Raw genomic sequence first — 16,560 nt, forward strand, 5'->3', positions numbered from 1 at the left:
GCGGCTGGAGTTAGGAAGGGTCACGTGACAATAACAACTCTACCTATCGGCGCAGGCGCATTACGGAGTTTAGGGTGGGTGCTGATGACGTCAATTCAAAACGTGTGTAACCGTAAATAGTTTGCAGAGATCCCGAAAAACAACGGTAGTTCTTTACCACTGACGTCAACATAATTAACGGCAATATGAATAACTGAAAAATAGACATCATGTTTAAACTCAATTAATAAAAGTTTAATAATTAAAAGCTATTATAAAATAACTTTTAACAAAGTTTTGTGTTTTGTTTGAAACACAATACAAAAACCATTGATAGAATGAATTTGATTTATTTTTATTTAATTTGTTTATTTAGAAATTCAAATTAATTTTAACACAGTGTATTTAATAAAATATTTTTTATTTATTTTAATGTTCTTGTCCATTTTTAATTTGTATGTATGTAGCAACAGGTAGTTCAAAATTCCTTTTATAAAACAAAAATAAACACTACATTACAATGTCAACATAAAGAGAAGCAATGATAAAGTAATTGTAATTGTAATTCAGACCAGAATTAACATATTTTCCAGTTATTAATCCAGTCAATGTACAAGATGTGTGTACATAGAAAACACAAAGAAGCCATTCACACGAAATTACAAAGACTCTTCAGGTGTCAAGGGATGTGTAAATAAAGGCAAGGATGCTGCAAATATCAACATGCAAAACATCTCTTGAGTTTGTTGGGCGCAGTGCTGCTGGGAGGAAGGATCTGCGATAACGCTCCTATGTGCACCTTGGATGCAGTCCCTGAAGAAGTCATTTAACCTTAAAAATATAGGATTTAACATAAGTTTAACTTCTGACATATAGAGAAACGATTATAGTTTATTGAAAATAAACTAATTTTGTTTTATTTTAGTTCATTCATTCATTCATTGGCGCTCCCTAATCAATTTAAATTAGGAGTAGTGGCTGCTTCTACATAAATTATTAAGGAACAAAACCACAACGCCGAGATCACATTTCGTCTCTCAGAGACTGAAACTTCACTCAGCCGTATGTTACGTAATTTGGACGCTCACCTTTTCAAGGCCCTGTTTACACGACAACAATTTCTGGTGAAAATGGAAGAGTTTTGTTGTGTTTGAAGTGTACATTTACATGAAACCACCGAATGTTTTCTTTGACATCGGCACAGTTTGAAAACGGGTTGCAGATTGCAATGTTTCTAAAACGTACCCGTGTCCGTTGTCTTGTAAACTGAATACAAGTCTTAACCTTCTCTGCCTCCAATGATCAAGCAGCTGAGCTGGCGGAGAAGCTGTTGCTATAGAAACAGTGACAGGGAGGGTAGACAGAGGAAGGCATTTCCGTAAGCTAACCGTATTTAACGAGGGAAACCGGAAATGGAATGGTCGGATTTTCGAAATAAAACTTTTCTAATTATGTGAATGAAATTGCAACCAAATGGATAGTTTAACATTTAAACATGATTTTAAATTCAATCTATTAGAAACACAATTCAAAATTTGAAAACCACCTGAAATGTAGATTTTCTGTGATATTCAACACAAAAAAATTTGACGTTTTTTTTAAGTGACAATTTGTGCACATCTCTTTAAGTATAAATAAGGAAACATTTTTTAAAAGAAGTGCTGAAATTTCCAATAATTCCTTTTAACTTGACAAAGCCTATAATCACATTTGGTCAGTTATTATTATTGATTTCAGCTGGTACTCTGTGCCAGCATTGAAAAGATTTGTTTAACAGCACGAACAATGGGAGAGTCCAAACCCCAAAGTGACCTATGAATAGGAATTGCAGATTTAAACGAGTTGGGGGAATCTTTATGTTATTATTCTCTGGCCTCCTTTTCAAAGCCCAACACAATGCCACAAAATATATAAAAAGCATACATTTTAGAAGGCATTTTATTCACCATCCCATAATTACATTCATTTAGCATAAATTCGCTTCATACCTTCTGATTTTAGATCACCATGATTTCTGTGGTGGAACATTTTATTATCAGATAATGCAATATAACTTTATTACCAGAAAATATATTTATTTTTGACACAATCCCCTCTTTTAATGACTTGAAACTATGTAATATTTTATATTAATCTCATATATTTTATGTTATTTCCATTATTATTTATTTATTTACTTATTTATTCATTTCATGCAGCATTATTCATTTGGTTCATTTGGCCTTTTTCTCACGAGCAACTTTTCCAAATGTAGCTTGTTTGATGAATTTGACTGGCAGACAACTAGGAAATTATTACGTTTTTTGCATATTATTTCTCATAAATGCTCTAAATAGTGGTTTAGAGGATTTATAGGCATTATTTCACACCTAAGAAAACTATGAAACATGGTGGTGGCAGCATTATGTTGAGTCTGTTCAGAACACTGCAATTGTTGTGTTCCTGTAGAAGGAGGATCCCAAAGTCCCGTCAAAAAAAAGAAAAGAAGCGAAATGCTTTTAATTTGAAAGTAAGAAACGGAAGTGGGTCTGTAATAAAACCGTCGGCTTGCCGCTAGCTGTGAAGCTGGAGCAGGAGAAGCAGAGGCAGCTGAGGCAGGTGAAGGTGTGAATGTGAATGTTTATGGATGTGGGGGAGACGGGAAGGGGTGACGGCGTGAAGACGAGACGGAGAAGAGCGAAGGGAGCACGGGGGAGTCCGCCGAGAGCAGGAGGAGCCGCGGACCGGGACGGCAGAGGAGAGGAGCGGGGCAGGATGTCGGAGAGGATCGCTTCGTGTGGGAGCCTGTGTGACAGCACCAACCTGCTGCTACAGTACTGCAACAACGGTGAGCCGCCTGTCGCCTCCCGGCAACACGTACACACCTGGTGGCTTCAAGGAAACACGAAATTTAATTATTTTATTCGATGTACATTTACTCACTACTTATAAAACTATTCTTCTATATTGCATTTTATTATGTAATTAAAATATTGACATGAATTATATATTTTCTTTGGTTTAGTTAGCACAATAAATTAAAAATTTATCATTAAACAGTCAATTAAAAACATACTCCACTGGTATTTTCAAAAATTTATATTTTAGTTTTTAATCTATTTTAGAATAGAAAGTAATTTGCTTTTGAATTATTTTTCTTGTTTCTTAAATTCAATTTAATATATATTTTGCTTAGTCAAACCAATTAAACTGAGAGCTAATCTTAAAATAACTGTTGTATCGGTAATAATTTTCTTTCTTCTGTTTGTTTCTAATATTTGAATTAGATTAAATGCATATTTTGGTCAGTAATTACAGTTAATCTGAAAATTTTCTCTTAAATTAATCATTTAAAAATAATTTATTTTAACCTTTCTTTTTTTGCTTGTGTAAAGCGGCTGGGTATTCCGTCTGCGCATGCGCATACTGAATGGCTAGGTTAATTGATCGTTAGCTTAGCGACATTTCCTGGTGAGTTCCAGTTTATCTGATGCCCTAAAGTGTGTGTTATATAGAAATGTAGTTGTTTTCACATTATTACAGCTATAATTACGATGCAAATGTTTTCGTTGTAGTTTAAGGGGTGCAAATGTTTCTCCTATAACATTAATTTCTAAAGGTTTAACAGCAGTTATGACTATTTTGTTGTTGTTGTTTACAATATAATACCGTCGTCTGAGTGTCGTTGATAGTTTTAATGAGGTAAATTAAGTAAAAGTTTAATATATCGGACTGAGTGTGTTAGCTTCGCAGAGTGTTGGTTGGTTATATAGGTGTGTTATTTGGTGTGCAGATTATGTGCTTACTGTACATTTTTAGTAAAATTTGTTTTTTAAAGGTTCCTCGGAATATTTGACAGATTATAAACTGTGGTATTTAATCTAAGAGCCTCTCCTCGCTGTTATTGGACGCTGTTATGAGTTACTACGTCAATATTATTTAGTGTGATATATCAATGAGTTAGTGGGTTATAAACTTAATTTATCTCCTCTGAAAAACTTTATTTAAGTAACTTTAATTAACAGCGAAAGAAATCGGCACATATGTTTATAGTTTTATGCGAAAAATAAATTGGCAGTCGTATTCACTTCTCGGCTTCCTATTGGACGAAAGCGTGTCACGTGGTTACGTGTAAACCCGGATATTTTCCTTTTGTTGACTGATTGAGTTTAATATCCCGCGACATACTAACACTAAAACTACCGGGTCATCATAAAATAAATACACCACCGTCTCTGTTTCTGCTAAAGCTTTAAATTATTGTTAAAGTTTCTGAACCGTGAGTTAAACTGAGCCCCGCCTGGAAGAAATGGTTTCCTCCCCGGTTCTGCGGCATCGCTTCTCGGCCTTTTGGCTAAGATCAAGTGTAGTTTCTGTTCTTATCAGTTTAATATCTGATAGTCCTCCAAACGAGGACCATGTATTAAATTGATTTTTGGAACAAGGAGCTGGAACAGGGGCTTGCCCCGTCCTCTCCACGCATTGACCTGGTATTGCAGTACCTCCAGGAACAGTGCACCTCCATTATGCTGTCAGATAGTAATACTATTCAGTACAATCAAAACTAAGAAATAGTGACTCTGATCAGTTATTCCCAGTTACTTGACAACTTTTTAGTAAGTTTAAAAAAAACATGGAGAAAATACTAATTATCTTCTGATCATGTATCTGTTTTTCTTTGCCTTAGCTTCTGGAATCTTTAAACCTATTTATCAGGATGATGTTGCAAAGCAAATCCACCTAAAAAGAAAATAACAAATTGAAGATTTTTGGAACGACATAGTCAAAGTCTGGACTTTTGAGTGTGATTTTACATTAAAACCTGCCATGGTGGGTGAAATAATGCATTGTTCTCGTGTGACGTCATACCTCTGGAAACTTTGTAGCTGGCGGCCATTTTGGTAGGCAACAACAAACAAGCCATGAGATTATATCTAGCTCTCGACTCGTTCCTAACTTATAAACGACAACTATTACTTGATTACAGTTTTTGAGCACTCTACCTCTGTGAAATACTAAGATACATATCGGATATTTACTGTAATACTTGCTATCAAACTAGCAATACTCCATTGGCTGGTCTTGTTAATAGTTGTTAGCACCACAAATGTTAGTAAATCAGTTCAGCTTTCTGACCGTTAGCTACACACAGCAAATGTTTGTTAATGTATGTCTTTGATTGGCTGGGCATTTATCCTATTGTTGTTCTTAATAAATATCTTTTCATGGTAAGAATTTTGATTTGTTGTTGTCACAATAAGCTACAATTGATGATGTTTTAAAACCCCAAAACTGTCGGGGTTATTAGTTTTACTATTTTTTTCCTTTGTATCGATAACACTGAAAATACGATCGGATGCAGTTACTGTGTGCTGTTTAGTGTTTACAAATCACCTCTTCATGTGGCTGCTGTCCTAAAGACGCATATTATAATGGGAAGGATTTTCAAGAGCAGTATTTGTGTTTGTGGGGCTGCTGTTGCTGTGACACACAGCCACAGTCATACAGTTACCTAGAAAAGTAGTAATGAATAGTTCTTATCATCACGGTTGTTATGGCTGCCGGTGGTGGAGTTTCTCGTTTCCTTGTCCTCCCTGGCACGTTTGCATCGGCAATATCCTGATTCTCATGAAGCATTACATGCAAATGCATGAAGAATTTGGATATGTATCATATCTAGAGCATCAAAGGAGGAGTGAGACAGTAAAATTAGGCCTCGGGTTTTGGACTAGCAGAGTCAAATATTCATACCTCTACACTACATCACTGTACAAGTATTTTCTAGAACCTCCTTTCGCTGCTACGACCCCAGCAGGTCAAATTTGAGATATTTATTGTAGTAACGATAAAAGTGAAGATTAAAAAATAAATTGACAACTTTTTTGCAGTCTCTTTTAGGCAATGTGGTTACTGTGTGAAATACTCATATTGAGATTTTTATTGATATTTCTTGATGCTGTCATGGAAACAACAGTGGAAATAGGAAAAGTACAAATTCTCTCAGTTTTGGGTTTTTTAAAGGGACAGTAATTTGTAAAATTGACTTTTTTTGAGTTTTACATCATGTTATAATTTTATTCAGTCATCAAAACCAAACCTGGAGTGTTGTTTTGATTCTTTCATGCATTTTTGAGAAATCCTTTAATCTCCATGGCAACCGTTCAGCTGTGCAAAAACACCTGGTTGGACCTAGCCCCGCCTTCGAGGCGCAGCTCCGCCGCCAAGCTGCCATTTCCAAGCTTACATCTCGCAGAGCAGCCCTCTTCAGCAGCTCCTTCAGACTAGCCAGCACCAATTAGCAGACATCAGGTGGAACGGCTCATCAGAGCTCTTCATAGGAGCCACTTCTCAGTACAACGCTGGTAAAACGTTGTGAAACGTTAGGGGAGCAATGATTAAATGACTACCTGAAGGCTGAGTTTCAGCAAGAACAGGAGTTTTTAAAGAGACAAAGGCCCAATTTCAAGGCGTTAAATTACATAGTCAGATTTCTTTTGATATATATATATAAAACATATATTAAGTATTAAACTGAAAGGGGGATACAAATTTTAGATTTCCCCTTTTTTCCACTTTATGATCATGCACCTCTTTGTGTTGGTGTATCCCATTAAAGTCCCCCAAAATACATTGAGGTTTTTGGTTGTAACATGAAGAAATATGAAAAATCTCAAGCTGTCTGTACATTTTCGCAGGGCTCTGTGTTTGTAACAGATCCATAGATGTGTCTTCGTCTCTTTTCCGTGAAAGCAGAATTGATTTTTTTAAGTGAATCATCCTGAACCACAAGAAACAAGAGCTGAATACAATCTGAATCTTTGAACTTTTAAACCAGAGTGTGTGTGAGTGTAGATTAATGCATTGCTGCTCATTAAAGACACAGGCGGCACCGAGGGGTAGTGAAAGTCTGACCGGACCTGTGATGTTCCAGCACCATCTGATTGGTCAATGTTGAACTTTTAAATTCAGCTGAAGCTCCTGGTTACATATCTAATTTAAAAAACCAATATAAATACTGTTTGGCTGAAAGTGAGGAAGAGATGGAGATCATAGAGGGAAAAACGATATTTACTGGCAGTTATTAAGTGGCAGCTGGTCCTGCTGGGGAAGGTCATCTGTTGTATATTTGATTTTATCCAACTGAAACACTGACACATTAAAGAAGTATTGCGTCTAGTAGCATCAAAAACCTGATTTATTCCATGTACGATTAGAGATCTTAATCCTTTTGCATGGTTGGTAAACGCAGTTTGACCATTTGAAAATAAATGGAAATACACCAATTAAAAAAAAAAAGAGTTGTTGCTAAAAATGTTGATAGGATGAGGTGGTTTTCTTTTTTTGGTGTTTCCATTCAAAAACTGCAATGGAAAATCATTTTTTGCATCAGACAAGTCACATGATCTTGTTGATGTTGCCACTGGTGCAAACCATGAAGAAGACGACAGGAAGTAGTTGGAGGATAATGGCGGATAGTTTTATTAATGACTTATCAACTGGACAAACTTATTCACATGTGATTTTAATGGAAACACCACAATTGTGATTTTTCTTTTACATGACCAAAACATTGACAAAGTTTAGTGCACATTACTAATGGAAATGCAGCTAATGGGAGAATTCAAGAGTTGGGACTCACCTGGACAGGTCACCAGGTGTCCAGCAGAGACAGCCGCCACGCCCAGTTCAATGCGTCAACTACACACCTAGCTTAATCCGTCTTTACTGTCACTGTTCTTTGTTAAAAAAACAAGTATTTAAAATAAAACACTTATCCTGGTGGCGGGCCAAGTAAAGCCTGGTGGCCCGCCAGGCTTATAATGGGGTAAACCATGCTACTGATGTCTTTCTGGCTCTTGCTGTCTTATTCACTAAGGAGGGTCGTGGCTGAGTTTTATGGTCAGACAGCAGAGAAGCAGGGTGGTGTCCCGTCAGAACATCAGTTCCCAAAACCACACAAAAAACCCCTCAGTGCCACTCCGCATGAGTTAAAGAGCTAGTGAGGCCCAAGTGACCCCTTGGATCACGTATGCTCATTTCCTGTATCTTCTGGCGTCCCTCCAGGCTCTGTTCTTGGTCCCCTCCTGTTTGTCACAATGTATCACCTTTTTCTTTCTAGAAATGTATTTTTTTTACCTTCATATGTGAGCTGTTGCATTTGAAACTGCTAAACGTTAAAGATGCTGATGTATGATGTGGAACAGCATGAACATACGTATCGGTGGTAAAGCCTCATGTGTTTTGCTCCGTCTGTAGCAACCATCTGTCCTCTGTAACCAGAGACCTTTGGTCCAGATCAGCTTCTCTCCTCTCGCTCCTGACTTCACCAGAAGGCCAACCCTGCTCCCTTTCACCTGTTAATAATGTTTATAGTTTTATTGCACTCCTCTGGATTATATATTAAAGACTTTCTCAGATTAGCTCCCCACGTCAGACATCCAGGCTGCTTTTTAACACACTTTTCACTCCATTCATGCAACTCAGTGAGTTTGGGTTTTAATAGTTTCACTGTCTGCTGCTGGGTTTGATGGTTCCCGTCTCTGAATTCACGTTTCCTATGTAGTGAGTTCGAGATGCCGAGTAGGCGTAGAGTTTATGTCTTGTTGGAACTCCCATCCGGACTTTAATTGGATGAAACGGAGCAGAAATGTTAATGTTTTTTTATCTTCTACTAAAAAAACCTGATTTCTCTTGGAAAAGGGCTGGATGTCTAAATACAACAGAACAAGAGGGAGCAGATGTGTCTCCATGAAAACACACATTACTGCAGCGCGCAGCGGCACCTGAAACACATTTCAGTTTAAAGGGAAAGCTGCAGCCTGCAGAGAACAGACTGTTCCTTCAGATCGATGTGACTGAAGACTGAAGCAGTGCGTGGAGCGTTACAGCTGCTGGAGCCGTCAGTCACTGTTTGCCAGCTGATGATTCAGACCGACGAAAACGAGACAAAATGACACGTCTTTTATGTTTTCTTCAGGGAGTGAAACGGTCTGCTTCCAGTTTAGGCATCAGACACTGAGGTCAAATTTTCATGCATCAGTGTAAAGAAATAAGGACTTATTGAATTGAGTCCTTATAAGATCTCTGTCTGCAACACTTAGAGTGATTACATGGTTTTGTGAATCACAGACGCACATAACCTCACACTCGCTGTCATGACAGTCGTGCTTTTAAAGATGTTTTTTGTTTTTCTGAAAAAAGCAGCAGCTTCCTGGCCTGCAGCGAAGGTTAAATTTGTCTCTGCCTGTCACAATTACAGTTTGCTGGACAATAAATTGTCCCAGTAATTATTGCGATAAACGATAATATTGTAGTTTTGAGACTACGTCCCGTGAATTTTATGATAAAAGCTTAATTCTCAAAGTCACAATAAACACGTAGGTTTTACTTTAGATATTTCAAATTAACAATGAAAAACAGCAAATACAGCAAAATAAAAACCAAAAACAAGCAAAACCATAAATAAAATTATGATGTTTCTGTAAACAAAATGACCCTTCTAAAGAAATATCAATCATCAGGATGGAAATTATTGAGCTCATTTTAATTTATCATGCCAAGGGTTGTAATAGTTTTAGGTTTTTAATTATAGTGTAGTTTTATTTCATTTTGACTTTTTGTCTGATTAATTTTTGCTTCAGTTTTTAGTGTTTGTCAGTTTTCATTTATTAGTTAAATTTCATTTTAGTTTAGTTTTTATTAGTTGTAGTAGTAGTTTGTTTTTTCTGAATTAAAAAGTCGGAGTTGTGATTATGTGAACATCGATTGGATAATAAAAACTCAACAGAAGATAAAATTTATTAGATTATTGTTGAACGATCAACAGACTCTGGTGTTTTCTCCCAACTTTTCCTGTTGCCGTTTTGCAGACGAGCTTAAGCTCAGCTGAGAAGGCTAATAAATAGATTCATAAACAAAGGATATTATATTTATAATTTCATTTTTTTTTTAGTTTTATAAATGCACAATGTAGTTCCAGTTAATTCTAGTTTTTTATCCAGTTAACAGAAATGTTTTCTCATTTTTAGCTTGTGTTATTTTGTTAGTTTTAGTTTACGATAATAACTTGCTCTTGCCATCAGTTCTTCCTCTGGAGCTTACCAAACTGGATGTCTGAGGCTTAAACGGGGAAATCTCCTTCAAAATGCGGCGCTTGGATTCTTTGCTGATGTAATTTTTAGGCATTTTAAGTAGAAACAAAGTGCTTTAAATTTGTTCACTTTTTTGTGAGTTAAACTGCAGAAATCCACTTCCTGTTGATCCAGACTGCAGACAAACGGGATGTCTTTCGCCAGCTGGTGTAACGTGGCGTCTTGTTGTGATGTTTGCAGCAGGACGTGTCCAGTGTGGTGCCTAACCTTCTGTGTGAGGGAGTCATTAATCATGCAGGGTGACTCTGCAGCATCTCTCCCTGGCGGTGCCTGGCTGTACGGATGCTGATGCAGTGTGTGTGAACGTGAGCCAGGCTCCGCCCCGCCGCTCTGCTCTCCCTGCCTTTACTTAATGAGACACGAGGAAGAGGAGGGATGTAAAGAGGATGAAGAGGGAGATCTGGGGGGAGGGAATGGCAGGAGGAAGAGGGAGTGGTCCAAGGGACTGAGGAGGAAGTGGAGATGGAGGAGGGAGTGGTTCAGCTGGAGAGGAGTGTGTGTGTGTGTGTGTGTGTGTGTGTGTGTGTGTGTGTGAGAGCTTGTACTTGGGGAAAGTGACCGGGCCGACTGAGCGACTGTTCTCTCTCTGGACTGACTGACTGACAGGAGGAGTGACCAGAAAATCGCCGTGGGCCGAAAGGCAGGTAGGCAGCTCCACCTTCATCCTCAATTCACAGCTTGAATATTTCACCACCTTCAATTTTCTGACTACCTGCACCGGCCTCCATCACTCAGCGCTTCATCAGCCGTATCGTTCCGCCTGTCTTCCCCCCACCTCGCTCTCTCTCTCCATTCATCCCTGTCTTTTGTCTCCCAGCTCCTCTGCTCCCTGCTTCCTGAATCCAGCCATGTGTCTGAATCAGCTTCACGTCAGCTGACTCTTAAATACCGCTACCGTGTTGTTTAAATGGAAATCCTGCAGAAAGGGAAGTTGGTGCATGCGAGTTCTGTTGGCTGCTGAATATGAAGTCGATGTGACCTCCGGTTAGCAGGGACAGTAATGCAATACCACTGACTGGCACCCACTGTGACTCTGTGTGTTTCATGGTAATTGAAGGACAAAGATGAATGGTATCGCTGCTGCAGCTCCTCTAAACAGATGGTGGATATGAAGGTGAACCCTGCTGCTTTCATCCTGTTTTCTTCTGGACCTGTAAGAAATGAGACATTACTTCAGAAACACGAGTTTACAGATGGAAGACTGAAAGAGTTTGAACAGATTTCAGTCTGAGCTAACACAAAATGCTGTTCTGTCAGAACCAGCCAGATATTACCTCAGAAACACAAGTTATAGGAAACTGTCAGTTTTTGAACAGCTTAATACCAAAGATAATCTAATCCAAAATGTTATTTAATTTATAAAAGAAATAAAACATCTGTCTGAACCAACCAGTCCCTGAGTAAAAGAAAAAACTATATATATAATTCCCCACCTAAAGCTGATAACCTTTGGGAATAACTCTCAGTGATTGATTTCTGCCTTGCAGAATTGATTTTGCCACACTGGTGGATTTTTGAGCATAAATGGGAGATTAAGGTCATGCTGCTGCAAACTGTGTCCAGTTCCAAGATGGGAACAACTTCCAAGCCACAAAAATGCACAATCCCATCTGTACATTATCCCAAGACATTTGGGAAAATATTCTGTGGACAGATGTGGTGTAAAATCACACTGAAAACACTAAATCTTATTTTTATCTACTTTCTAGTGCAAATACTTTAGTTCACCTGAAATAAGACAAAACTATCTTTCAAGTGATGTTTCAGCAAGAAATACCAGCTGGTTTTAAGTAAATAATTGCAAGTTCCACTTACAACACTTGGATCTTATTATGGAAAATTGACTTTATTAAGCTTTACATCATGTTTTAATGTTTTCTGTTATCAAAAACATACCTGGTGTCTTGTTTTGATTCTTTCATGCATGTTTGAGCAGCTATTGGGGGTGCCTAAACGCTTGCTCTTACCGAGCGCAGTCTTCCACTCAGCTCCTCTAGACTAGTGGCAGCAGCAATTAAACACCTGGTTGCAGTACATGGAACCTCCTTCTCATCCAGCGCTCCTAAAAACGGCTGTAAACGGCATAATGAGGGGCACTGTCATGGTGACGTGCTGAAAAGGGCAGGAGCTTCTTAAAGAGACAGAGACCCAATTTCAAGACCTCAAATTACAAATTTAAACTTCCTTTAAGTTATTTTTTTTATATCTACAGCCTTTTAGTAACAAACAGACGGTCTGATAGTTACTTGGTTGTGCTATAAAATGGCACCATGTGCCTATAAAATGGCACCATGCTGCCCTTTTAAGCTCAAGCACACTTGGGCAGCAGCACAATAATGATGCAAAGCAAATTAGTGAGTCCAGCTGACGACTCTCAAAAACAAGACTGAAAGCTCTGGAGTGGCACACTCAAAGTCCAGACTTAAATGTCATTGAAATAATAAGATATGAGCTACAACAGACTAAACAATAATTCTTCCATGAAGAGTGGGCTTTGATCCCTTCACATGTAAAACATGCATGTTGGAGCTCGTTCCTTTCACAACCACTTTTTAGATTTACGGGGAAATTAATATTTCACATCCAGCCAGAAACTTCAGAAATGATATTCTGGGCATATTTTATATTGGTGCCACTGAATTCCTTCTGTTTTAAAGTATGCAGTTCATGACAGGTTTTATTGACTGCATCATGACATCGAGACATTTCCACTCACCCAGTTGATTAATGTGCTTAAGCCGCATCAGGCTGAGTTTAAATCTGGGATCTTTTCTAAAACAGTTTTTTTCTTCTGCATGTTAAAGGTAATGCTTCTGTAGTTTAAAATGTTTCACAGTATTTTCACGCTGAACTGATGAAAACAGACTTTCGTGATGCTGTTTTTACCGTCTGTGTTTGGAGAAGGCTGCATTTCAGCTGAAATCTGCTGGTTCTGAGATGCTGAAACAATCCCCGTCTCTCCTTGTTTGCCGCCTGTGTGTCTAATTTTTACTGCAGCCTAGATAAACATGACGTTTCTCTTCATATTTCTCACTCAGGATCTCCTCCCACCAACATTCTGTCCACTTCCTCGTCAGTTTCGGTTAATTTCCATAAAATGGTGGTTTTCTGTTAGGAAAGAGACGGGATTAATCGGATTTTCCACATCATTTTTTGTGGTGTTCCTGGACGTAATTTGTGAGATTAGTGACAAATAAGCCACTCTGAAAATTAATAAAAGATGTTTCTCTTTAAACCAGTAGCTATTTAAAACCTTATCCAGCGCCTCCTGTTAGAAACAAGGTGAACGCTTGATGAGAACTTAATATAATTCAGCATTATTCTGTTTACAAACTCCACCAGAAACGGTTTGGAAACAGACGGATTTAATTGGATATTCAACTTTAATGGTTGGTGTTTTTTATGTAATTTGTGAAATAAAGGACAAATGGGTCACTCAGGACGTGCATAAGGTATTCTTCCTTCAACTGGTAGCTGTTTAAAACCTTACCAACCTATTAAAAACGAACTGAAAGTGTGATGAGAAGTAAAGATAATGCTTCGTTATTCTGGTCACTTCTGCCATGCAAATCTCCCCTGAGGCTGATAATTGCATGTAAATCAGAAGTTTGATTTCCTTGCAGCCTTTTCCTGCCTCATTTGACAGTGAAATGTTACTGTGGATGTAACTGAGCTGCTCATGTCGCTCTGAGGTAACGCACTGGTGAAAATCATTAACTCCACTTTATGGTTTTATATAAATCTACAGCCCGTCTTTATTAGCATTTTTATCTTTGTTTTGTTAATTGTGCGGTTCACCCAGCTGAATAGGAAGGTTTTTTAAATTATTTACTTTAAAGTGTGTAGTCCACTGAAAGAACATTCCTGCAGCTTTTCAATCAGGTTCCGTTCTGGACTTTGACTAGACCATTTCTACAGCCTTACGACACACTTTTTCTTGGTAGAACATATTTACAGCGAAGGTATTTTTGTTTAAATTAGAAATGTACATATTGATTTCTTCTACACCGTGTTGAATATGTTGCTCTTTCAACAAATGCTCTCTTTTTGAGTATGTAAATTAGTTGATTATTTCAATAATCAATTGATCTGATTACCATAATTGTTTCCGTCACAAAATGAACTATAAAGTGTTGCAGATTATGAAATGCATTTCCTTTTATTATTGGGATTTAACAAAAAAGAAAACTGATTTTGCACAGCATTTTTTTAAAATAAGGCTTCAACTGAAAGTTATTTGCAAACATAATAACACAAAAACCATATATTTTTTGCAGTTTAAGTACTTTCAAGTTATGCCAGAATTGTCTTTGTGTTTATATGTAAAGTAAAATGTTTTTTGGTTCATAGCAGGCTGTAATCCGGCGATGTGGGTCAGACGAATAATCTCCAGAAGGCAGTTTGCCTTTGGTAATCTGACCAGCTTTCAGCGACGCCTGCCGTGCTGCGGATGATGATTGTGTTGGAATGGGTTTGAAATAAGAGCGGCAAAGTGAAAGACGGTTGGGTTATTAGACTGAACGCCAACCTGAAACTAATTAATTTTTAATGGCAGAAGCATAACATCACTTTTTCATTGAGATTTTAGAAAAATCTATTAATCTGGCCGATGTATTCGGCATGAATGGACGTCCGTCGTCTGTCTGCTGGACTGTGCAGCAGCTTAGAGAGGGCCAGCTACCCCTACAGGTATGAATTTGGACTGTGAGACGAAGCTGGAGTACCTGGAAATAACACCTACATGCACAAGGAGAACATTCAAACTCCATGCTGATCGCGTCGTCTCGAGAAATGTTCCCTGATTTCAAAACTTTGGCTGAAGTGGTGCTTGTAGTTCCAGTTTCCAGTTTGGCAGTAGAGCGCAGATTTGTCCTCCGGATCATTATAACCTTGAGACGTTATAATGTCTCAAGCTGGCGATCGATTCAGGTGATCAATCAGATCAGGAGGAAGTTGTTGGTTACTTTGGCTACAATCGGTGGTATTTTTCGCTGAAGAGACAAATTTACATGTATCCATCTGCTTTATGTGGATTTTCTTCTCAGATTTATTAATATTAATTTAGTTTAATATTAAACTAAATTACAATTAAATGCAATTAAGTATGTCATTATCATTTTCTTTATTCATTTTTTTAAGTTCAACCTGTGGATGAAACGAACGCTGAGCTGTAGGCTTTCTTTTTCTCTGAAGTATCTGGAAACTTTTGTCAGAATAAAGCGTGTCATGAACCTTTGGGATTTTACATAAACATAAAAATCTGGTTTAATCGTCCAGAAAAATGAAACTGGGCCATCATTTGATTTAATTTTAGCTCGTTAAGGTAACACTCACCTGTTAGAGCCTTCGTAAGTTTTGCTCATACGAATGACTCAAAGTCTTCTGGAGAGAATTGTTGAGAGCACAAATAGGTCCTTTGGAAGTTGGGTTCGGTCCGGCTCTCTACCACCGGGCTCTTGTGTGAGAAGCGATCCAGGTTCTTCTTTTTTATTTTCTCTTTTTCTTTTTTTGTTACAGACACAGTGTGGCATTATCTAAAATGGCACCAGTCAAACGTTATATGAAAACAGCTCAGGTAAAGGTAGATGTACATTTTTGAAGTAATATAATAATGTGTTTCCCATTAGATAAGTTATAGTAAGTATGAGTTTATTATTTATCACAGACAACATATTTTAGTTAACAGGAAACATGTTGAACTGATCCTGGATCACTTTAAAACTGGTTCACACTCTGCCTTAACAACACACAACATTTTCTCACATTAAACTAGTTCACTTAATTTCAGGAAGGAAACAAAGCGTTGTTTTGTTTCTGCAGCTGAACTCGGATCGTTTCCCCATCCTTCCTCCTCCAGCCTGTCAGTTTAAACTGGTGTTGGTTTACTTTGATTGTCTTTTCTCCTTCCTGTCTGGCTCAGACTCGCCCTAAATAATTCAAACTGGTTCATCTCTGGAAACTCCTCTAGCCAAAAAGGATGATTTTATTTAATTTAAAGTGTTTGTTTTTGCTTTTATGTTCGTCTTTATCATTGTCCAGTGTGAAGCCACCGTTATATGTTCACTTCTACACTTCCTCTTCATTGTTGTTTTGATGAAAGCGTGATTTATCTTTGGACCTTCTCTCCAGATGACACGGTGTCGGCCAGCAGCAACATGGACATGGAGGACAGAGTGTCCCACCTGGAGCAGAGGCTGCAGCTGCAGGAGGACGAGATCCAGCTGCTGAAGGCGGCTCTGGCCGACGCGCTGCGTCGCCTCGGTTACTGCGAGGAGCACAGCCAGGGGCCGCATGCAGGGGGCGCTCACGCTGGCAGGAGGCCGCTTGCTGCTGCCGCTTCAACGCCGCCTACCAAGGGTAAAACTTTGCCTTTTTACTGACCTACGGTTTCATCTCAACGGGGCCCTGTTGAGATATTTGAGCAGTCATTATCTTACAACATAATTAACAT

General features: G+C 38.3%; 2 protein-coding genes across 3 annotated transcripts in view; one reads left to right on the forward strand and one right to left on the reverse strand.

Moving 5' to 3' along the window:
- Nucleotides 1-1,326, reverse strand: part of rhbdd1 (rhomboid domain containing 1) — a 10,105-nt gene extending 8,779 nt beyond the window's left edge. The window contains exon 1 of the mRNA XM_015032988.1: nucleotides 1,225-1,326. The gene's annotated coding sequence lies outside the window, so the exon portion shown is untranslated. The remainder of the gene's footprint in view (nucleotides 1-1,224) is intronic.
- Nucleotides 1,327-2,514: 1,188 nt separating this feature from the next.
- eml2 (EMAP like 2) overlaps nucleotides 2,515-16,560 on the forward strand; it is a 43,990-nt gene continuing 29,944 nt past the window's right edge. The window contains exons 1-2 of one of the 2 annotated variants that reach the window (XM_015032819.1): nucleotides 2,515-2,806; nucleotides 16,239-16,466. In XM_015032819.1, coding sequence (XP_014888305.1) covers nucleotides 2,596-2,806; nucleotides 16,239-16,466 — 439 coding nt within the window. In that variant the 5' untranslated portion in view covers nucleotides 2,515-2,595. Of the gene's footprint in view, nucleotides 2,807-10,631; nucleotides 10,754-16,238; nucleotides 16,467-16,560 lie in introns of those variants that run through there. The other variant, XM_015032828.1, reaches the window with a different exon arrangement.

Source organism: Poecilia latipinna, unplaced genomic scaffold (assembly GCF_001443285.1).
Source record: "Poecilia latipinna isolate Pla-1442-1.1 unplaced genomic scaffold, P_latipinna-1.0 Scaffold15, whole genome shotgun sequence".
Lineage (NCBI taxonomy): Eukaryota > Metazoa > Chordata > Actinopteri > Cyprinodontiformes > Poeciliidae > Poecilia > Poecilia latipinna.